The sequence below is a fragment of the Cryptotermes secundus genome, unplaced genomic scaffold (genome assembly GCF_002891405.2).
Source record: "Cryptotermes secundus unplaced genomic scaffold, Csec_1.0 scaffold75, whole genome shotgun sequence".
NCBI lineage: Eukaryota > Metazoa > Arthropoda > Insecta > Blattodea > Kalotermitidae > Cryptotermes > Cryptotermes secundus.
In genome coordinates, this window is record NW_019737390.1 from 470,500 (window position 1) to 494,569 (window position 24,070).

Here is a 24,070-nt window from a genome sequence, read left to right on the forward strand (position 1 = left end):
CACAAAGACCTAGGAAATCACCTCCTGCAGTTATGCCCTAAAGTCGTGAAACACTCTGTATATATACAGTGACGTGCTGCCTGAAAGCCGGACTATAAGACGTCTAATACTAGTCAGCGGCTAGCAATTCTAAGGCAGCGGCGAAGCCTAGGAAATTGTTGCCCCCGGAGTGAAAGTCTAACAGTGGGGTTCCCATTGTTTGAGGCGTTCGTTGCGTAGCAGCGGGCGAAATTAACCATTCGACAAGGTATTCCATATTCAGTCCGAGTGCAAGATATAACAGTTCGTATTCGGCAAGAGAGAGACCAGCAGAGTTCTTATCCGACCGACTAGAGCAGAAGGGTTCGTATCCGACAAGGAACCAAGGACAGTTGAGCTCCGAGCAGAGCAGAAGACACTTCACCAAGATCAGCGGTGCAAGAAATTGTAATAGTGAAGCGGGAACGTCTAAAGGGCATTGAGAATAATTGTACTTGTGAGTGTAAAGTGTGATTGTCCAATAAATATTCGCTCAAACGCGAGAATCCGGACAAATTTCTTGTTGCGTTGCCTAAGAAACACGCTACAATATATAGTTCATTTTTAAACCTTCTGTAACAGGTAGACGCACTTGATATAGGTTTTGTCTCCATACAGTTGTGCCACCTTGCTTTAGGGTGTCTCCAGACAGGCAGACGCACTTGCGATAGGTTTTGTCTCCATACAGTTGTGCCACCTTGCTTTAGGGTGTCTCCAGACAGGCAGACGCACTTTCGATAGGTTTTATCTCCATACAGTTGTGCCACCTTGCTTTAGGGTGTCTCCAGACAGGCAGACGCACTTGCGATAGGTTTTATTTCCATACAGTTGTGTCACCTTGCTTTAGGGTGTCTCCAGACAGGCAGACGCACTTGCGATAGGTTTTGTCTCCATACAGTTGTGCCACCTTGCTTTAGGGTGTCTCCAGACAGGCAGACGCACTTTCGATAGGTTTTATCTCCATATAGTTGTGCCACCTTGCTTTAGGGTGTTTCCAGACAGGCAGACGCATTTGCGATAGGTTTTGTCTCCATGCAGTTGTGCCACCTTGCTTTAGGGTGTCTCCAGACAGGCAGACGCACTTGCGATAGGTTTTGTCTCCATACAGTTGTGCCACCTTGCTTTAGGGTGTCTCCAGACAGGCAGACGCACTTGCGATATGTTTTGTCTCCATACAGTTGTGCCACCTTGCTTTAGGGTGTCTCCAGACAGGCAGATGCACTTGCGATAGGTTTTGTCTCCAGACAGTTGTGCCACATTGCTTTAGGTTGTCTCCACGCAACTGCACGCACTTGATATTGGCTGGTCCTGGACCTATGTGCATAGCATTGATGCGAGTATAGACTGACGGCTTACCTTAGCATTCACCACCAACACTGACAATTTTAATTAGCAGGGTATTTAACGGAAAATCATCGGCTGCAAGTTTCGTGTATCACCCAATTAAATATGAGAAAATCGTTCATATACAGTCCTGCATATTTTTTTCTTAAAAGCTGTGTGGCCTGTTTGGACGTTTCTCATCAATGACACACGCATGAATGGAGGCGTTGTTGAGGGCACTTCCAGACACACGTCACAAGTGACGCTGTATTCAGAACGTGCCGCTATCCTGCCTTAAATTTGCAGTGTAGTGTGGATGACTAGATTATGTGTAGTACTGATGCAATCAACATTATTTCTATACTTCAGCAGAACTTGAAGCCCATCATAGCGGCCGCGCGGTCTAAGGTACGAACTGTGTTTCGCTCAAAATCTGGGAGCGTGGGTTCGAATCCTATTCAAGGCATGGATGTCTCTGTGCGTTTATTCTGTTTGTGCTGTTCTGTGTGTAGGCAGCGGCCTTGCGATGGGCTGATCCCCCGTCCACGAGGTCCTACCTACTGTGTGTATATTAAGAAACTTAAAAAACCAGCCAAGGTCCACAAGGACTACAGGGTAGATAGATAGATAGACAGATAGATAGAGCAAAATCTAATTCTTCTCTATGTTTCGGTGTCAGAACACAATTTTCAGTCACAGATAGTTGTTGTTATTGGAGAGGGTGGGTTTCCCCATGCACTTAGACCAGATATTGGTCCATTGTGCGTCCCCCTGTGATATCCTACCAGTCTCTATATCCTACCGGTACTGGTGCGTGCCATCAGTCCGGACTCAGCCAGCGAGTTCGGCCTCTACTGGCTCAGGGGTATCTCGATGCTTCCCCCATCTACCAGAGGCGTTAGAGACTACTGTTGGGCGGGAAATTTCCTGAATTTGGCTCAGAGGTCCCCTTGGGACATGAGGTTCTTTTACGTCCCTTAAAGCTACGACACGGGACCCACGGCTTAAAGTCCCTCCCGGAGGAATTGTTCCCTGAATTTTTCCGCCCTTAAAAATTCCACGACCTCCGCCGGGTTTGAACCCGGCTACCTTGAGTCACGAGGTGTGAACGTTACCCCTAGACTACGGAGGCCGCGTACCAGATAGCAACTACAAACACAGTCAAATTAATGCTTTCTCCAATATGTTTCCTCAAAGTTCAATTGTCTCTTTGCGTTTGTAGTTCTTAGTTGGGTCTGAAGATGGCGTACTTATGCCGAAACATGCGGCGCAATAGTGAAATACAATTAATAAATACTTGCGGTTGAGTATATACCGGTCTGTGGATGATTAATCTAAATGCAACCAAGATGCAAGAGTTCAGTATCAGCTAGGATAACTTCCCATTACTCTGTCAGTGCTGCTCAGGTTCCTTTCCTTCCCAGTCCTTCTAAAATCGCTGTAATTACTCGTATATCATCTTGAAATGAAATTACTTCACCACCGCACCCTTGGGTTTATGTAACTTTATGCGTTGACTATTCTGTGACAGTGAGTCAACTACTGAGGTTATGTAAAAAAACGTAATGTACAGCTATCGCTGTAAAATTCCATGAAGGTTCATAGGGTTGTGGAATGTAGAGGTTCCCGCATTTTCTAGAGTATGGGCAAACAGATGGCGGTAAGATTGACAGCCTTACGCGCCGGCTGCCTTTTACCCCTCAGGAAGATTCCTGGTGCTCATTTTTGTTAGAGGCTAAGTCGAACCCAGGGCCATAGGGAGACTGGAAGGATTAGATAAATTGAAAAAAAATCCAATGACCTCATCGGGTCTCGAACCGGCGACTTGTTGCATAGTGCCTCAACCAACTACGCTACTGAGTTTATGTAGCGCCTGGTCAGGGTGACTACCAGATATACGTGTATCCGAGAAAGCGGTTGCATTGCTGCTCCTACATGCACGCATGCCCATCATTCACTGTACTCTGCCCACGAAGTGAGCACATGCCGCACGTTGTTGGCCTGTGTTAACATGGGAATGTATGTTTAAGGAAAACATGAGAACGCTGTGTTTCTGTCGTGTCTTCCTTTGTTTATACTCTTTTATTTTCGAGTCCGAATTCCGTGGCAGTAATTTTCCTATTAGTCTTAGCGTAGCAGCGGAAGTACACTCGATGCAAAATATCTCCAAGCATGATTTACGTAACAGAGAAAGAGAGATATGGAGGAGAATGGAAAGGACAAGGGGGGGGAGGAGCAGTATAAGGACGGTTGGACTCTTTTCTTATGTTTAACTTATACCTTGGCGGTCTTTCCCTCACAGTACCTTGATTTACAAGGAATTTCGCGGATACTTTGTTTCTGTAGAGTATGCCTGCTTTAAGCACGTGATATTATTTCGGTTCCTTCTCAGAATAAAGGGGCTCATATCAATACTGTGTGCTTACATACACACCCATACCAATATAAAATGTAACTGTGGATCATTGCAGAGACGGTCTCGGGAGAGTCGTTTCAATCTGTACTGTGAATGCACCCTCTGTCCGTGCAATCTCTAATTCAGGTCTCACTCGGAACACTTGCACGCGAGTAAAAGGCGAAATAAGACAGATAATTACGTCTATTCTGGAACGGGGTCCACTCAGCCTCGTGATGATAATTGAGGAGCTATTTCAAGGAAATAGCGGCTCCGGTCTAGAAAACCGAAATTAACTGCCGTTGGGATTCGTTGCGCTGACCACGCGACACCCTCTATCCGCAAGGTTTATTTCAGACATAAATATTGTACTCGAATATCCATACTGAGGGACAAAGCCCAGTCTCTGTGTTGGTGTCCTTTATTGTAGACAATTCCAGGAAAGAGGGCAAACCTAGTTTACATTACAATATGACCTGTCTGCACAAAGGCAGTGGGTTCATGTTCACGAAACTGGAACCGGAAACAGACTGAGGACATGTGAACTTCAGACCATAGAATTTCAACTACTGTCTAACAGTTTCTATTGTAGTCTGAATCATCAGTCGCACCTTACGTTTCGTATAGTTGGATAGCTTGTGTTTATGTGACCTACATTTGGCAGAAGTCTCACAATTGTACAGCTGTAATTGAAGCGTTCCGATTGTCTTATATTCTAAAATTACGAAGGACATACCTGGAATCAGGTCCAGTTGATTTGCATCGATTTAGCATATCTGCGTGCATTCTGTCACTTGTCCATGACAACCAACGAACTCGCAACATTACTAAGTATACGACAAAAGGCCGCGTCATTGCTCAAGCGGTTAGTCACTGGCTTCCCACCTCGGCGGCCCGGGTTCGATCCCGGGTCTGGTCCAGTGGGATTTGTGGTGGACAAAGTGGCGCTGGGGCAGGTTTTCTCTGAGTACTTCGGTTCCCTTGCCAATCTTCATTCCACCAATTGCTCCACAATCACTCTCACCTATCATCTGGGGCTGGTACAATAGGCCAGAAGTGGCCGCAGTACAAGGGACTTAGTCCCACCCCACTAGCAATAAATAAAAGTACATGACATCATTCAGTAGAATAAACGTTATTACCGCCAGCTTCGTGCTCAGTTTACAGCCTCTCTCTCTTTCTCTCTCTCTATTTTCCTGTTGCTCCCACTTTGGAGCATAGAGCACCAGTGAAATGTTTTCTTTCACTTCAGTTTCTTAATCCTAAGACCGTTGCTAGGTCTCCTTTGACGGGAGATCAGCCCATCGGAAGGTCACTACATATGCAAACACAGAATACACGCAGTCATACATCCGTGCTTTGAGTGGGATTCGAACCCACGATCCCAGTGTTTGAGCGAGGGAAGTCTTAGACCGCGAGGCCAGTTTACAACCAGTTTTGAGCCAGTAGTTCAATATTTTTGAAGTTCTAATAGCATTAGAATGTTTTCACAACACGAAGTTCATGGAAGATAATAAGAGTTCAGAAGGACAAGAAATTTCCCGTCATTTTTGTAACAAGAAGGTTCATCACCTTGATCATGACGGCCAACCAGTGGACGCCATTCAGAGCGAATTGAATCCAGACCATGCCTTAACAACATACCTGCACGTCTTTAATTTTCATGTTTTCCTCCGATCTGCGTAAGACCTAGATGCAGATTGGAGGATAATATTAAAATTTATCTTAGATAAGATGAGGGTGTGGAATGGATTCACCTGGCTCATGACAGAGACTAGTGGCAGTCTCTTGCGAACACGGTAATGAAACTACGGGTTCCACAAAATACTGGAATTCTGTGTGGCTTAGCAACTACTGCCTTCTCAAGAAGGATGCAGTTCCATGGAGTCAGCTACATCTCATCTATGTCTGGGTCTTTTAAATAACGTTTTCCTTGAGGATTTTCGGACTAAAACTTATGTACTTATTACAGCACTCCACATGCGTGCTATATTTCTTACCGTTCATGTCCTATCGAGTTTATAACCATAATAATATTTGCTGAAGAGTACAAATTATGAAGCATTTCATTTACCCCTTCGTTTTCTCTGTCCTCCTTTTCTTTCCTCCCGCTTGAAGATTCTGACCTGCATTCGTCCCTTTGGAAGAGTACGCCAAGTTTCGGAACGACACTTAACATCCCGTCTGAACACCACCAGCAAGCCTGAGGTGCGCCTCTCTGAGCATGAAGACAGGGATAGGGAACGTCGAGGTGAGGTGTCAGTGATCCGGAACTCTCAACAAGATGGAGATGAGAGGTCTGCTGCACATTCTGGCAGCTTTGATCGCAGAGGAAACTCCTGGTAACCACTGCATAGGCGCTCGTAGAGCCTTTGGTGAAGATAGTAAAGCAGGACAATATCTCGGGGGCTGCAAGGAATCGCATGCCTCACGCAACCTCATGTTACTGTCCTGGACTGGAAAGCAATTTACGTCCTTACTAAACCCGTCGAACAGTATCCTTCTTGAGATACTAACACTCGCTCAGCAGGACAATACAATCTCTTAATTTCGTGAACCAGAAAGCTCATTATCGTATTCACAAGAGTCGGCGACTGGACGATATTTTGAGACAGAACCGTCCTGTTTCCATTGTTTAGGTTTCACAAAGAACCCAAGCGCAAATTGTGCGCAATATTATGTGTGTCATATTCTTTCCGTTATCAACCCAACTTGGAATAACATTCTTTGTCGGCTGTCCACGAGTACTTGTTCAGTATTTTCGCAGTTACCGCGCACACGTGTAGGCTTCTTCATGGGGAGGGGTGAGACTGAGTCCACTTGCTACGTCAGCCGGTAATTTTCCTGCTGTGTTAGATGATAACGAGCAGGAGCAGTTAGTGGGATGAAAACTGGCAGAGGATACCGAAGTACCCGAAGAAAAACGGCCCTAGTGATACTCTGTCCACATCATATCCTACATGATATGACCTGGGATCGAACTCGGGCAGCCATGGTGGGAAGCCCACGCGGACATATTATCATAAAACATGCGCTCACTGTTTGTTGTACCGATGCTTGTGCTTGCACATACTCGACTGAATGTTTTTGTTTCACAATGTTATCATCGCGCAACGCGTACAGAACGATGTACCTAATCCTAACTGCTGTGTACACTTATTTGGACAGAGGCCTGTATTTACCGGAGCATGTCCATAGTTGTATTATGGTTACCACAGATATTTGTAAAATGTGTGTATGACGTGTAACTGCACAAGTCATCACAATGCATGAGTGTCCATAGTTCATAATTTCTGTTGTAAAAAGTCAACATTTAATTCTTTAAATTTTATGGTTTCTGTTGTATTTCTTACGTAAAAGCAGAAGTGATTTCTCATTGTAAACGTATCAATTGTCAATATACGTAATATTTATTATATTCCCGTCTACACAAGACTATTTCCAGCAAGTATAGTTTGTTGTCTGCCGGTCACAGTAGCCGAGCGGTCTAAGGCATGCACTGTCTTCGCTCGCTCGGAAGCCGGGATCGTGGGCTCGAATCCCACTCAGGGCATGGATGTTTGTGTGCGTTTTTCTGTGTTTGTCTACAGGTAGAGGCCTTGCGACGAGTTGATCACTCGCCCAAGGAGTCCTACCGAATGTTTAAGACCTAGTAAACCGAAGTGAAACGGAGAGTTTCATGGAGGTAGGCCTAGGCCCAAATTGGGGCTGTAGCGCCACAGAAAAAAAAAATTGTTTGTTGTCTAGGATTTGCTCTCTTGGAAAAAATAAATATAATCTAGCGATTTACGCAACTGGTTGAAAAGAATATATTTTGCATTTGTAAAATTTGTATAGGACTGATGTTTTCCTGAATTTACATTTTCTATACCTTGGCTGTGCCTGCCTGTATTTAAATTTAGTCTGATACTCCGCGGTAGCGCAGTTGGTTGAGGCACTATGCTACAAGCCGGAAGGTCGCGGGTTCAAGTCCCGATGAGGCCATTGAAATGTTTCAATTGACCTAATCCTTCCAGCAGCACTATGGCCCTGGGGTAGACTCAACCTGTAACAGATATGAGTACCAGGAATATTCTTGGGAGTAAAGGGCGGCCGGCGCGTAAGGCTGACGACATTACCGCCATCTATTAGCCGATTCTCTAGAAAATGTGGGAACCTCAACATCTCACAACCCTTTGGGCCTCCACTGCCTGTTACAGTGTGACCTTTACTTTTTATTACTCAATTTGAATTACTTTATAAAATCTTCTTGCTCTTGACTTTGCACAGAAGGCACAATTACTGGATTTTACGATGTTAATGCCAACGACACCTCATAAATCATGTTTCCGCTGTTATTATTGTTGATTGTTAAAAATTGAGAAATATAATTTTCGTATGATCATCATAAATGTAATAGCATCCGTACCAAACAGAGTGAAACTGATCAGCTGGCTCAGGTGTTGTTGGTGGTGAGTATGCACATGCGCAGAGCGTGATGAACTCACAATCCTGCCTATTTCCGTCAGAAAAAGAATTACTTAGTAGACCATCAAGCCATCTAAGTATGTCCTCCTTTTCAACGCTTGGCCGACTTCCACAGAATCTAGTACCGATGTTTATATCATTACGCGTAGCACTAACCTCACACTCCGTAATTTTCTGTGATCATAACAACCTTGTGGACGCGATAAATTGTGAGGTGGGGGTTTCACTGGCGTCGTATATTATTATATTTGGCAACAGAACTGCGAAAATTATGCAGCACTTTTGAAGGCAATATTTTCATAGAATACGAGAAAACAGCAGGTGATTTTATTTATATGTCACGGTATAATGGGTCATTGGAGCCAGGGCTATAACATCTTGCATGAAGACGGATTATAATTATCAGTACGAATTATGCATACACTCTCCATAATGGCCCAGAATTAGGTGAGACGGTGAGAAATTGTGGGATGTATCTGACAATCCGCTCATTAAAGTACTCCCCAGTACGTAAGTTCTTCCCAAGGCCGCGCCATAGCTCAAGCGGTTAGTCGCTGGCTTCCCACCGCTGCGGTCCAAGGTTCGATCCCGGGTCTAGTCAAGTGGGATTTGTGGTGGACAAAGTGGCGCTGGGGCAGGTTTTCTCTGAGTACTTCGGTTTCCCCTGCCAATCTTCATTCCACCAATTGCTCCACAATCACCCACACCTATCATCTGGGGCTGGTACAATAGGCCAGAAGTGGCCGCAGTACAAGGGACTTAGTCCCACCCCACTAGCAATAAAAAAAAAGTTCTTCTCATGAAGAAATAAAAATATTATATGAGGCTTGAGGTTCACGTGACGCGGAGTGGTACACTCTACCGCGCTGTTGCACTGCTGGAACCTGCTGCCTCTACCGTCACAGTATCCCGCCCTGAACAGACGAGCACCAGGTTCGTCCAAAGCGTTGGTACAAAATGATACAGCGTCACATCCCAGAAGACTCTTTAGCTAGTGAATGCTATACCGCATACACTAAAAGGACAATTTACAGCTTTATACGAGTATAAAGTAGGCTTTATATATCAGTCAACATGCCTAAAACTGAAGGAAGCCAGCTGACGTCATTTAACGACCTGTCACATCACCTTTCGCCAAAATTTGATTAACGGTTCTGACAAATTCGTGACTTTATGGAAAACTGGTCTTTGTAATAGGTAAATGTTGCGGCATATTTGCTCTGTGCAAGAACGGTTGAGCCATAGAAATAGCTCTTTCTAAGTAAAGGCGCATCCACATTACTCGTGCTCGTGCTCGTGCTCACTAGGCTTGTGCTCGTCGGGAGACTCGTCTGGCTTTTACTTGTGCCCGTAAATCTTCGTCCACACTACTTCAGTTGCTCGCCAAACTTCGGGCGCGTGAGGATCCGTATATTTACCAGTAGTGTGTATAGGCTGTAGACGTGTTTCAATTTATTGGCTATAGCTTTTAAATTACAAATTTTTAATTTTTTGTCTCGTGGCTTTTCATATCGTCTACATTACTCGCGAGCACGAGCACGAGCACGAGTAATGTGGACGCGCCTTAGTACATGCTACATACATCAATGGAACAACGGGGTTATGCAACCCGCTTCTAGACAACGGCTCGGTAAACACAATTCCGCGCAGACACGATGACGTCATAACCCAAACAGTGCTTAGCAATCACATGAATCATACTGAGTAAATTTAGATATGCAGACCACATATCGCCATTTTGCTTCTTTTCATGAAGTGGGTTCTATAAAATCCTGGGAATTTCTTGAGTATCTGCACGATTGGCGGCTTCTCAAGAAGGGCTCAGCTCCATGAGTGAGTGATTACAGCTGTAATGTTCGTCCCATATTCCAGTAGCTATGATGTTTTCCTCATTTTCCAGTAACTCTAATTAATGTCTGTCGTCACGTTCCAGTAGCTACAATGTACTCGTACGTTCTCGTGTTCCAGTAGTTATAATGTTTACCCTCATATTCTAGTAGCTATAATATTCGTCCCCATGTTCCAATAGCTATAAAGTTTCTTATATTCCAGCAACCGTAATCTTTGTCCTCATGTTTTAGTCGCAATAGTGTTCATTCTCATGTTCCAATAGCTATAAAGTTTGTTCTCATATCACAGTATTCATTGTGTTTTCCCGCATGTTCCAATAGCTATAAAGTTTGTTCTCATATCACAGTATTCATTGTGTTTTCCCTCGTGTTCAAATCGCTACAATGTTCATACTTGTGTTTCAGACAACAATCCCTGGTATCGGCCATGGCGGGCTTAATGCATCTGGTGGTGCACAATTACAATGAGATCCTGCAATCAAAGAAAGGTGAGTCACGCGTCACGCGTTATGAAACGTTGCTTGCCGCCAGTAAAAATCTTGACGTAACTGAAGCCAGCACACGGACGTCGTAGGAAACTAATATGCTGCTTAATCCTGAGGTCGAACAGCACCATACTGTGATTGTATTTTGTCAAATTTTGTCAAAAAATTGCAGGAGGAAATGATTTTGATTATGTAATACAAATAATACTATAACAGATTCGATATATTTCACTGTAAATTTCTCTGTTTTGTGTCATGCTATCAAAGCATCAATGTTATCCGTGAGACTTCAGCTGAAGTTGCCCTGTGCTTAAGCACTAGCGCCATGAATACTCTGGGAAACTACAAGAAAGTACGGTTAACTATAGGCGTCATATGGATGTGACATCAGTTTGAAGATTGGGGGCTTTCCACGGAGAAGCAACTCCCTGTGTTCAGTGGTTGAGCTTTCCTTGATACGCTTCATTTCAACGGGAGATTTTTCATGAAATTCCCGTCTTGTGCCCAATACCCACAATCCTGACTGACACCTTTCGTAAATACCGTATTTACGCATGTATAGGCCGCACATTTTTTGCCAAAAATTCAAGAGGAAAACTGGGGCGCGGCTTATATTCGAAATCACACTTCATTTAAAAAAATATATATTCATAATTAGTAATACAGGGTGTTCTACTCCTGAAATAATATTCCAAGAAAATTATTTTTTCTATAATTTCCGTCTGAAAATTGTGCTGCGGCCTATACATGCGTAAATACGGTATCCTCATTCCCTCAAAGTAAATGTGGGACATTGCTTTAAATTAAGCAAATGCCATTTCCTTCATATTTTCGTCGACTACTTATTTATTTATCGGTCTAATATTCGATATTATATAATGTAAACTACTGAAAACGGCATTAAATATATTATAAATAAATGAAACTTAGAACTAGTAGCGGCATTAAACGGTGTACTTTCTAACTTACGGTTAACAATGATAGCAATTAATTCCTGAGCGTCACATGTGATCGATATGAGAGCCATCTGTTGCACAGTCATTACAATTTACGTGGTGACATTTGTTTGAAATACAGTGCAGCTTTCGGTAAGACTTCATTCATTTTTATAGAGTGTAAATTAATAAGATCTTTACCGCGTAAGGTGTATAGACATATTCACGTAATTTTCGATATAATGGCGACTGTTGGAGCTAGGGATATATAGAGGTAGTTTATGGATAAACATGTGAGAATCAATTGTTTTACATATACGTTAACAATTTTGACTATGGCGACAGCGCGAAAAATTTAGCTGTCATAGAAACATCTAATCAGCCGAGATCTGTAAAGGTAAAGTTGTCATTGTGTTTAACTAAGTACTACACCGTGAAGGGGTATGGGGGAGCGGATGTACAGACCCACGTTTTCTTAACCTCTGTGCTAGTTGGAGGTGAGTGGTCAGCTTCACTTCCCGGGCGCTTTAATACCGGGGAAAGAGCCCCCGGCACCCATTGGATAGGAGGTTGGGTGGGCCCGAGATGTACGAATTGAAATTGGGTAAGTGAGGTGGTCACTGAGTATTTTTATCATTCGGTTCTGAAGGGTTCTGGCGGTTGTGAAAATAAGTCAAATTTACTGAAGTTTTACACTTTGCCCATCATCCAGTATTCTGAACAACACGACGTTTCGAGAACAGAGACTCTTTCTGTCCTCAGTTGGAAGGGCGGGAGGCCTCATCTATGTCGGGCCCGTCAGAAAAGACTGACCTTAAGGAGGGCCAACGAGTGTGGTTGGCTTTTTATATATACTGTCCAATGACAGGATGTGGAAAACGAATTGGAAAAATATAGAAGAAGCGATCGCAGTATAATTAGAGACAGAATTTGTATCGACAGACGGAGGGAAGCCTCGACAATCGTCAATGTCCTGACCGAGATTCGAACCGGATGCCTCCCAAAACGAATCACAAAGGTCTCGATTCGAGCGAACTTACTCTGTGGTGCTGTGCTTGTCTTGTGTTTCAGACCCAATGGTGGACTCATGGTTCCTCATGAGCAGCCCTATGCCAGTTCTGTTAATTCTGGTCTTCTACTTGTACTTCGTTCTGAAGCTAGGACCTCAGCTAATGGCCACACGGAAGGCGTTCAATCTCCAAAGGATCCTTGTCGCATACAACTTTTATCAAGTCATATTCAGCCTCTGGCTCAGTACTATGGTACGTATACTGCGGATGCTCTTGTCCATCATGATCACGTGCTCCACAGGCCCACAGTTTGCTTGCTTGTGCACCGAACCTGCAGATCATGTAACTTTACATGTGCATATAGTCTGTATAGATTTGTGTGTGTGTGTGTGTGTGTAAGAGACGGATATTTACGTCTGCGATGTGAGCTCGTTCCTCTTCTGTGAGTAAAATTCGGCACAACCACCAGAAATGGGCGTAAGAGTCCCGGTATGCTAACGTCATCGTACCAGATACAGTGAGCGATAAGTTTAAAGACTCAGTAACACATATGAAAACAACCTACTTTATGTGTTTCAGCCTTTCAGGGTTGGTGCTATGTCCTACATATTTAAAAACGGCTGTCATCCAGTAGAACTTCACAGAAATCCATTCTCAATTGCAGTAAGTAGAACATGCTCTTAAGTCATATATTATATGTGAGAGTCTCTGATATTAAGAGAGGAACATAGACTGAGGGTGTTGAGGAGAATATTTGGACCGAAGAGAGATGAAGTGGCAGAAGGTTGGAGAAAACTGCATAATGAGCAGCTTCATAACTCGTACTCTTCTCGAAGTATAATTAGAATGATCAAGTCAAGGAGGATGAGATGGGCAGGGCAAGTAGCACGAATGGAGGAGAAGAGGAATGGTTACTAGCGATTCGTAGCCTGCAATACCTTTTCAAAATACCGAAGCAGGCAACCCGCCGAATTATTCCATAAGCCCACAGCCTTTACTAATTTCTCCAAAACGTCGCATTTCATGTGTTTGTTATAATACTTATGTTGTGTCGGATCCCAGGGAACAGACTTAGCTTTGTACAGTTTTATGAATGTTAACGTGTTTTCGCATTCCACTTCATCGAAAATCACAATGAACAAAAAATAGAATAGAAAAAAGAGTGGAGAAATGACCTGGTCAAAATTAGGAACGGTTTTCAACAGGCGAACGCTTGCAGAAACACGTACAACTACAAACAAAAAAAAAAGTACGTGGCTTCAGTCCGCAAGCGAACTACATACCGACTGAGGAACCACCGCTTGTCGGCGAAGTTAGTGCCAACATTAGCGGATAGAGGATGTCGCGTGGTCAGCGCAACGAATCCCCAAGGACGTTAATTTCGGTTTTCTAGACCGGAGCCGCTATCTCCTTGAAATAGCTCCTCAATTATCCCCACGAGGCTGAGTGGACGCCGTTCCAGACCCACTAATTTTCAGAAAACCTGGATCTGTAGCCAGGAACTCTGACTACTAGACCACAGAAGTGGTCACACGTGCAACTACAATGTGGTATTCTTTGATGCAGGGGCGGCCCGTGTATAGGCCTGCGGAACTGCAGCACCCCCCAATTTCCACATGATATTATCGATAACATTTATATAATGAGTCCTTTTTTCTTTAATTCTTTCTTTATACTTGTACAATACACTATATAATCCTTAAGCTTAATGTCAGTAGCCAAATCTTTGTATGGAACTGTGCGCTTCTGGAGCAGGACCCCCATTAATTTTAGCTACGAGCCGCCACTGCTTTGATGCTCGCTGCAAAACGGACATATGGGTGGATTGACCGCGCCGCGAACCCAACAAGGGAGAACAGTACAGTAAAACCGCACACACGTGTTACATTACGCTCTTAAGTCAAGGCAGTAAGCCAAAATGTGTATCCGGCTTAGAAACTTCTTGGTCATGCCCCTGAATCACTGTGTTACTTTCGTGTCAGTTGTACAGGTAACACGTCTAGCGGCGCCTTCCATGTACCACAATTAACTAGTCTCACATTTTACTATGAATCATGTTAACGTCTCTTCCTAATTTTTTTGTTGTTGTTTCAGATTTCTAATGGTGCATGGTGGTACTTCTTTTCGAAAATAATTGAACTATTAGATACGGTAAGTTTCAAATATAGGTGATAAATAATTATGCCAACAAAATATTTGTAGGTGCCATGAAGCTGCGACCTGGGTCAGAACTTCAAGTTCCTTCTTCACTATACAGAATTTTCAGTAGAAAGTAGGTCTATACACGAATGCCTCGGTGTAACCTCTGACAAGAACAGTTTCAGGAAACTCCTGCCTCAGACTGTTTGAAATGACAAGTAACAATGTTTAGAAAGGAGCCCTGAGGAGGAGTTCCTCGTTGAGAATGGAACAACTCACGTTCCATTCTGACACAGATAGCGCTGTTTGTTCTAAATACCACGCCCAGACTGACTCCTGGGCTCACCCAACCTCCTCCTAGCCAGGGAGCAAATCGGCTTAACCGGAAGCAGACCACTCACCTGCATCTGGTGCCTAAACCTAAAGCAAGGCTCTCTGAACACATCTTCGAGCCTACTGCTAGGTACAGGAACAACCTCGCTAACTGAATGCTACGTACTTAAAATATACGAGATCTGATGTTGCAGCATTGCATCTGTCATAATGCAGTGTTCTCACTTTCATCAACAAATTATCAGTAACTGTGAAGCTGGCCGCGCCATATCTCAAGCGGTTAGTCGCTGGCTTCCCACCGCGGCGGCCCGGGTTCGATCCCGTGTCTGATCAAGTGGGATTTGTGGTGGACAAAGTGGCGCTGGGGCAGGTTTTCTCCGAGCACTTCGGTTTCCCCTGCCAATCTTCATTCCACCAATTGCTCCATAATCACCCTCACCTATCATCAGGATCTGGTACAGTAGGCCAGAAATGGCCGCAGTACAAGGGACTCAGTCCCACCCCACTAGCAATAAAAATCTATGAAGCTGACCTATTACGATATTAAGGCGCGTCCACATTACTCGTGCTCGTGCTCGTGCGACTCGCTATGCTGTCGAGTAATGTGGACGATATGACAAGTTACGAGCCAAGCAAATTTTAAATTTTTCATTTAAAAACTATAGGCAATAAATTAAGATACGACTACATCCTATACATACCACGAGTAAATATACGGACCCTCACGCGCCGAAGCCTGGCGAGCAACTGAAGTAGTGTGGACGAAGATTTACGGGCACAAGTAAAAGCCAGACGAGTCTCCCAACGAACACGAGTAATGTTGACGCGCCTTTACAGACGAGAACAGAGCTGTCGTTATTTTTCCTATATATTGTATACGGTACCTATTACCGGCCAAGTCCGGCCGGCTTTTATGAAGCATTATCTTTCTACTTGATGTAGGAAATAGTAACAAGATATTAGAGACATGCTGCATTAAGGGACTCTTTTTCTGTGAGGGAGAGCTACACCTCTAAAATAATAAATGACAGAAAAATGAAATAAAATAAATCTTCAGTAAACAATTCTCTACATTACTGTCGAATAACACATGCAATTCCAAATAAATTCAATAAGTCTCTGTCACAGCATTTTGCACTCAAATGTATGCATATCGCAAGTATGGATCCATATTTTATAGATTCTAATTAGCGCCTTCTTACAATTTATATTCATTGCAACACTGTGCTCTATATTTGTTTCTGTGGCGTTGTAAAACTGTAAAACTGTACTTTTCAGGAGGCCATGTTATCCTAATTGAATTGCAGTAGAAGGTTGTACGTAATCAATATAATTAAGATAGTAGTTACTATAGGATTCTGACGATAGTGTATAACACACTGATATGTTGGGATTTTGGACTTTATCCATCGTCCTGGTTTTTAAGATAACAAATAAAAACCAGGACGATGGATAAAGTCCAAAATCCCAACATATCAGTAATTAAGATAGCCCTTCACTAGGTAAGACGTTCACCCTTTTACTCAGCTGGGGCGGAAGGGAGTGTAATGAATTGCCAAAACTACAGATTTCGAATTTTTATTAGCTACAACTCAAATGTCTACCTCCGCCATTACAGCGTGACACTATGTAGTTAATGTTACGGTGTAAAGAAGAGGTGACCAGTAGACTATGAGGTCAGAGAGTGATACTCTGGCATACTTATTTATGGGACAAACAGAACCAGATCAATGGGATCCTTAGGTATTACACGAGAAAAGATGAAAACGTCGCCACGCTTGAGCGCAGACTAAGAACACAAAGAAGGTCAGAGTTATAAAGTCACACGCCTTATAACACTTTGAAGTAGAGAGTGGTTATCACATTTACTCGCATGCCGGATGGAGCTATTTCTAACTGGCCTACAATATTATATTTAAACATCCTGTTGCACTCTATACGATATATGGTTTTAAATTTTAAACTAGATGCAGTGTAACAGCTACGTAAGTGCATACACCTGATGATGGCCGTTTGCAGCCGAAACATGTAGTGTAGAAGAGGGCAAGACAAAAGAACTACAATAAATTGTTGCATTTGGGACGGTGTTTATGTCATATATTCTAACTGGCCGTTAACCACAGGACGTCGCGAGAAAAATTCTATACCGGTACTTGAAATGCTTCCATGATTATCAGGTATCTGTGTTAACTAGACATAATTATAGACAGAGAAGACAGGGGTAATAATATTAATAACTGACTCTTACACGATATTACTAGCACTGATTCATGCCCAGTCTGGAGTTCGTTGGACTAGACTTTCTTTTGTGCAGTTGTAAACTCAGTCCACCACGCTCCCTAAAGTTGCAGTTCAGTTTACTTGCAAATGCAACAGGTCCTATATGCTCTATATTATACACGAGTATAATATAAATTAGGCCATGCCATTGTTTAGGCGTTTGCTCCGGCTTCCCACCGCGGCGGCCCTGGTTCGAGCACAGGACAGGTCATGTGGGATTTGTGGTGGACAAAGTGGCACTTGGGCAGGTTTTCTTCGAGTAATTCGGTATCCCTTGCCAATTCTCCTTCCACCGACTGCTTCCACTCGTCATCTATCATCCGAGGCTGGTACAATAGGCCAAAGAGAGACCGACGTACTACGTGGATTGTCTCACCCAACCCCAAGAAACTAAAAAATTATATTATTTAAGCCGGTCACAGTAGCCGCGCGGTCTAGGGCATGAGCTGTCTTCGATCGCTCGAACAGTGGGATTGTGGGTTCGAATACCATTCAAGGCATGGATTTTGGTGTGTATATTCGTATATTTTGTGTTTCTGTTTTCCTCTCTTAGGTAGAGGCCTTGCGACGAGCTGATCACTCGTCTAAGGAGTCATACCGTCTGTGAAAAATGATTACGGAACTGAATAATAGGCCAGGGCCCTGAACGGGCTGGAAGAACCACTGGGAAAAAGTAGTATAAAAACAAACTCCATGGCTTGTAGTCCGCAAGCGAACTATACACACCGAGCGACCGCCGCTAACTTTTGCGGATAGAGGGTGTCACGTGGTCAGCGAAACGGATCCCCACAGCCGTTAATCTCGGTTTTCTAGGCCGGAGGCGATATTTCCTTGAAATAGCTCCTTAATTATCCTCACGAGGCTGAGTTGACCCCGTTCCAGATACACTACTCAGAAAATCTGGTAGCGCCGGGAATTTCTAGACAGGAACTCTGACCACTAGACCACAGATAATAAAATATCATGTAATATCCAAAAAAAAATATCTGCAGCCGAACTTGAATTCCTCTTTCCTGAACTTCTGCATCAGATGCAACAGGACTAACAACCAATGCTACTTTACTGCAGTAAGGGCGAAGGGAGTGCTGGTCAGCACCGTCCCTAGACGGAGGCGAGTCGTCACATCGATACGTGGCCAGGCAAACTCGTGTTGCTGTTTTCATCATTGTGGCACAGCTCGAAGCCAGAGGTCTTTTGTAAAAACCACTAAAAACAACTTTCACCAAAACTAATCCTTCCCGATGGGCCGCACCATAGCTCAAGCGGTTAGTCGCTGGCTTCCCGATCCCGGGTCTGGTCATGTGGGATTTGTGGTGGACAAAGTGGCGCCGGGCAGGTTTTCTCCGAGTACTTCGGTTTCCCCTGCCAATCTTCATTCCACCAATTGATCCATAATCACCCTCACCTATCATCTGGGGCTGGTACAATAGGCCAGAAGTGGCCGCAGTACAAGGGACTTAGTCCCACGACACTAGAAATAAAAAAAAATCCTTCCCGATAAACATTTGTACGATGATAATGGACATTTAAACAATAAACTCATACATTGTATTGAATCTACAGACAGGCTTTACTGTGTGTTCCAAAAGAAACTCGTCTGGTTTTAGTCTTACAGTTTTCGATTGTCTTTTTGTGCACACCACAACAGCTGCATCAAGAAAATTTATGTAATTAGGGAATTAAAAAAATTTATAAACTTGTCCGTATGCTTAACTAATTAAGCACTACGCCATGAAGGCGTGTGGGGGAGTGGATTTACAGATCCATATTTTCTTGACTTCGACACTAGCTCGAGGTGAGTGGTCAGCTTCACGCCCCTCTCGCTTTACTCCCGGGGATAGGTCCCCCGGAATCCATTGGATAGGAGGCTAGGTGGGCCCAAGAGCCGGTCTGGACGATATGGAGAAGAGAAAATTCTGACCCTACTGGGACTTGAACTCCGATCCCTTGGTTGCCCAGCCCGTAGCCAGTCGCTATACCGACTGAACTACCCCGGTTAACTCAATAAATTTATATATGGGCAAAAACAAATACAAATTATGAATACACTGAGTACAATATAGTAAACTGTACACTTGTCGAAAGTCGTCATGTTAGTCTGAATGACTTTGTTCTGTGCATCACACCAGATCCTCCTAATGAGACGTAATTTACTTTAAGCTAATGCAGCGCAGCATAACGGACACATCGGAAACTACGGAATGCCAGAATACAATATCTTCTCTTACAAATCACGTTCTTGTAACTGTTGAACTTGTCCGATAGCGACAATCGTGAATGGAGGAGGTCAAAATGAGGGGTAGTTTTTATATCATTCCAAATATTACGGGCAATCTCACCCTTCGTTAAAACAAAACAACAAAAATCAAAGATCGCTTTATAATGGTATAACTGAATTTTATTTTCTGCAGGTGTTCTTCGTTCTAAGGAAGAAACAGAATCAGGTGACGTTTCTGCACGTGTATCACCACACAATCACTGCTCTGTTCTCCTGGGGATACCTCAAATTTCTGCCAGGTGAGAACCTCTAACTTCCGAGGAGTTCCTAACACTTTGAAATGTATCACATGACACATCTCCGAGTCTTAGATTAATTTAAGTTTATAGGAGCAACGTTCATATTCCAAGTTGTTGCCGGCTCAGATCACACAATTTTCTATGCTTAAAGCTCGAAACGAAGACCATCGGCCCGTCGTTGGCCCATGCCTATATTTCCACAACCATTGAATGAATTTCTTTTAAATATAGTAGCTACGGAAAATGTACATTACAATAGAAGACTTGGGAAAAATGTTTTTTTGTGGTACAGATTAGCCCTTTGGAAGCCCTGTTATGCGCAATGGTATGAATACTGGTTTAATTTTATTCATCTGATGTACAGACAAGTTAAACAAGTAACTATAGCAAAAATTATAGACCTGAAAGAGGTCTATACTCATTTTATATGCTGTCGTATATTAAACCGACAACTGCAGAATTTGTAACAAAGTCCATAAATTACATCGTTAATTCTGAGGAGACGAATAAGTAGAAATAGGTGATATGACGCCTCATATATACCTCATGTGAGACTTCCTCTGTGGGCTAGTGGTCAGAGTTCCTGGCTACAGATCCAGAGGTCCGAGTTCGATTCCCGGCGCTACCAGATTTTGTGAGAAGTAGTGGGTCTGAAACAAGGTCCACTCAGCCTCGTGAGGTTAATTGCGGAGCCTTTTCAAGGAAATAGTGGCTCCGGTCTAGATAACCGAGATTAACGGCCGTGGGGATTCGTTGCGCTGACCACGCGACACCCTCTATCCGCTGAAGTTGGCACTAACTTCGCCGACAAGCGGCGGTCGCTCGGTCGGTATAGTTCGCTTGGGGACTAAAACCACGAAGTTTTTTGTACCTCATGTAACTAAATACTGCAAATACGATTCGGAACACCCGCCTTCTGGGACTCGAATAGGGAACCCACGGAACAAGATATGTATGTGCTACTCACTTAGACCTGTAATGATATGAAAACACCGCAGGTAGGGCTTTTGTTGTGTTTCATAACAACATTCCCATTATCTGTGACTTCGCTGAGCTATGCATGTTTTCAGTAAGAGATACCGGTACTTTCGATCTGTCCTTTACGCTGGGACTACTGGCTTATGCAAGCAGAAGCATGGAAATTGAGCGAGCTTGTATGCAGGCTAGTGAACTGATTTTTGAAGAGAATTTAATTTGAATTTTCCTGAGTCCAGCCGATTTCGTGGGTCATAACGCCCTACCAGAGTGTAAAACGCATCCCATAGGAAAGCTGAGGTACTGACCCATGCCTGTTTGCAGGTGAACAAGGACTGGTGATCGGGTTTCTCAACTCAGTGGTGCATGTGGTGATGTATTTCTACTACATGGTGGCAGCTATGGGCCCAAAGTACCAGAAATATCTGTGGTGGAAGAAGTATATGACTTGGATACAACTGGTGAGATGCTCATCTGCTTCATGTAGATAATTCCTTGTCAAATTAGTTGATTCAAAAACTTTTAATTAATTTAATTTAATTCGTTTAGTGGGGGGTTGAATCCAACTGGGTCCACTCGGTACAGCGACCACTGATTGACATATTGTAGCCTGCCCCGGGTGATTATGATGATGGGGAAATTTGGTGGAATAAAGATTGACAGGAGAAACCGAAGTATTCGGAGAAAACCTACCCCAGCGCCACTTTGTCTACCACAAATCCCACTTGACCAGACCCGGTATCGAACCCGGGCCTCCGCGGTGGGAAGCCAGCGACTAACCACTTGAGCTATGGCGCGGCCATTCCAAAACTTAAGAACTCATCATAGTAATTCTGTTGCAGTTCAATTCGGTCTAGTTCCTATCAGCAGGAGCTACAACAATAATGCATTCCCATCTTCTGACTCGATCTCCGAAGTGAACATGTAACAGAAAAATTAAAAAATAATTGTGACGATGGTACATTGGTACAAATTTTATGTTCTTGGACATTATCCATCGTCTTTGTCTTTATCTAAAAGCCGTCCTGTTTATTATTCAAAACACAATTTCAAAAATAATCAGGACGGTTTTTTAGATAAAGATACGACGATGGATAATGTCCAAAAACATAAAATTTGTACAGACGAATTTCTCTTCAAAACTTTATATCAATGTGTTTTCTCGAGTTAAATTCAGACTTCTAGCTCCGCTACCAGTACATAAGTATTATCAAGGGTAGAGCGTGAATCATGAAGTGCCTCTTACTGTTCTCCTCAGTCACTTCATTCATCTTGAATTATTATTGAACATATTCTGGTTCGGGACACGCGGTAGCGTAATTGGTTGAGGCACTATATTACAAGCCCGAAAATCGCGGGATCGAATCCCGATGAGGTGGATATTTTCACAAATACAAATATGAATTACTCCGTCCAATGTGACCTGTAAGTTTATTACTACATGAAAAACTTAACACCCTTACATGTTTCGGTCTCTGCGGACCATCTTCAGAGGGCAAACATCACTACAAATAGGAAACCACCATCACATAAGTTGTTTAGATATAAAGTACGTACACTTATATGTTACAATGCATAGTACACAAAATAGAACATTTCACAAACACAGTTGTTTCCTGGGAATGTAAGTTTTTAAAAACTATTTAAAATTTCTTGAGGCTAATTAAAAATTTTTTCATTGTCAATAATTAAAATTCATAAACCATGCAGGCTTGTGTTCGTCCTCCCATCGTCCCTCTTGTATGGGGCAGATATTGTGCCACCTGGCTATCTTGATGTGGAGGTTCTTTATATCTCCCAGGGTTTGCTCGTGGCTGCTGTGCTGTTGTTACTGTTCCTATTTGTAGTGATGTTTGCCCTCTGAAGATGGTCCGCAGAGACCGAAACATGTAAGGGTGTTAAGTTTTTCATGTAGTAATACACTTACAGGTCACATTGGACGGAGTAATTCATATTTGTAATTGTTAGTGTGACGGACCAGAATGAAACAAATCAAAAATGGATATTTTCAATTTACCTAATCATTCCGGCAGCATTGTGGCCCGAGGGTCGACTCAGCTTCTAACAAAAATGAGTACCACGAATATTCCTGGGGGTAAGGGGCGGCCGGTGCGTAAGGCTGACACCCTTACCGCCATCTGCGAGCCGATTATCTATAGAAAATGCAGGAGCCTCAAAATCTCATAACCCTATGATCCTCCATGGCCTTTACAGGGATACCTTTACTTTTACTTACGGGTTCAGATCCTTTTAAATATATTGTTACTTATCATCCTGTACTTTCCTTTTAGTATTCGCAGCAGTTCTTGTTCATATTAATATAATATTATGAACTTTAATATTTTATTATATAATTCTGACCGTAGAATCCACGAGGAATCCTCATTATCAAGAGTCATCTACCCCCAACTACGTAACAAAGTTCGTGTTTTCAGAAATATAACATAAACTGAAAATCTTATGTAGTAATTATCTGTCGACAAATTCCAATTTCTAAGAGAAACATAAGAGTCTGTCGACAAGCATTGCTTTGCGTTACGAGATTATACGTTAAAAACAGCCATCTTAGTGTACAGATAACCCAGCTATGAGTTTGCTATGGCTCAGATTTTAATTTAATTATTCTGTTATTTGATGGACAGGAAGCGAAGAATGAAGATTGTTTAAGAAATTCTAAAGTTTGGTGATGAATTTTGTACAGGTGCAGTTCTGCATCATGCTCACGTACCTGCTCTGCCTTCTGGCCTACGACTGCAAGTTCCCAAAGGCCTTGACCTTCTTCTTCATCAGCAACGTAATCATCTTCCTCTACCTCTTCTCAGACTTCTATCGAAAAGCCTACAAGAAGAAAGAAAAGCTAGGATGAAAAATTCCGGAAAGGAATCACACACTCGCAGCCACACAGTGCTCGGCTTTCGATACTCGAACACCAGGCCCAGGCCCGTGTCTGTAACATCTCTCCTTTCATCATTCTCACCACTTATATGGAGTTTCAATGATCCTTTTTTTTTTTCATAATCATTTCAGAGAATGTGAGGACCATCTGTACTGATAGAGAAAAGTTTTGGTCTCCTAGAAATGTCATCTAGGATCGTTAAGGACTTTAGCAACAGTATCTGCACTAGGGAAAGGCATTCCATCGCTCGGGTTATCCTTATACCGTATTTACGCATGTATAGGCCGCAGCACAATTTTCAGACAGAAATTATAGAAAAAATAATTTTCTTGGAATATTATTTCAGGAGTAGAAATTATTCCGAAATTTGGCAACGTTAATTTTTTTTTATGAAATGTGATTTCGAATATTTCGAATATAAGCCGCACCTCAGTTTTCTTCTTGAAT

The 24,070-nt window shown here is 43.0% G+C and overlaps 1 protein-coding gene across 1 annotated transcript in view; it reads left to right on the forward strand.

Moving 5' to 3' along the window:
• The window catches only part of LOC111870253 (elongation of very long chain fatty acids protein AAEL008004), a 25,495-nt gene extending 1,658 nt beyond the window's left edge, over positions 1–23,837 (forward strand). The window contains exons 2-8 of the mRNA XM_023862370.2: positions 10,459–10,541; positions 12,545–12,735; positions 13,063–13,146; positions 14,578–14,634; positions 19,647–19,752; positions 21,052–21,188; positions 23,429–23,837. Of these exons, the coding sequence (XP_023718138.1) occupies positions 10,481–10,541; positions 12,545–12,735; positions 13,063–13,146; positions 14,578–14,634; positions 19,647–19,752; positions 21,052–21,188; positions 23,429–23,593 (801 nt within the window). The 5' untranslated portion in view covers positions 10,459–10,480 and the 3' untranslated portion in view covers positions 23,594–23,837. The remainder of the gene's footprint in view (positions 1–10,458; positions 10,542–12,544; positions 12,736–13,062; positions 13,147–14,577; positions 14,635–19,646; positions 19,753–21,051; positions 21,189–23,428) is intronic.
• Positions 23,838–24,070: the final 233 nt, after the last annotated feature.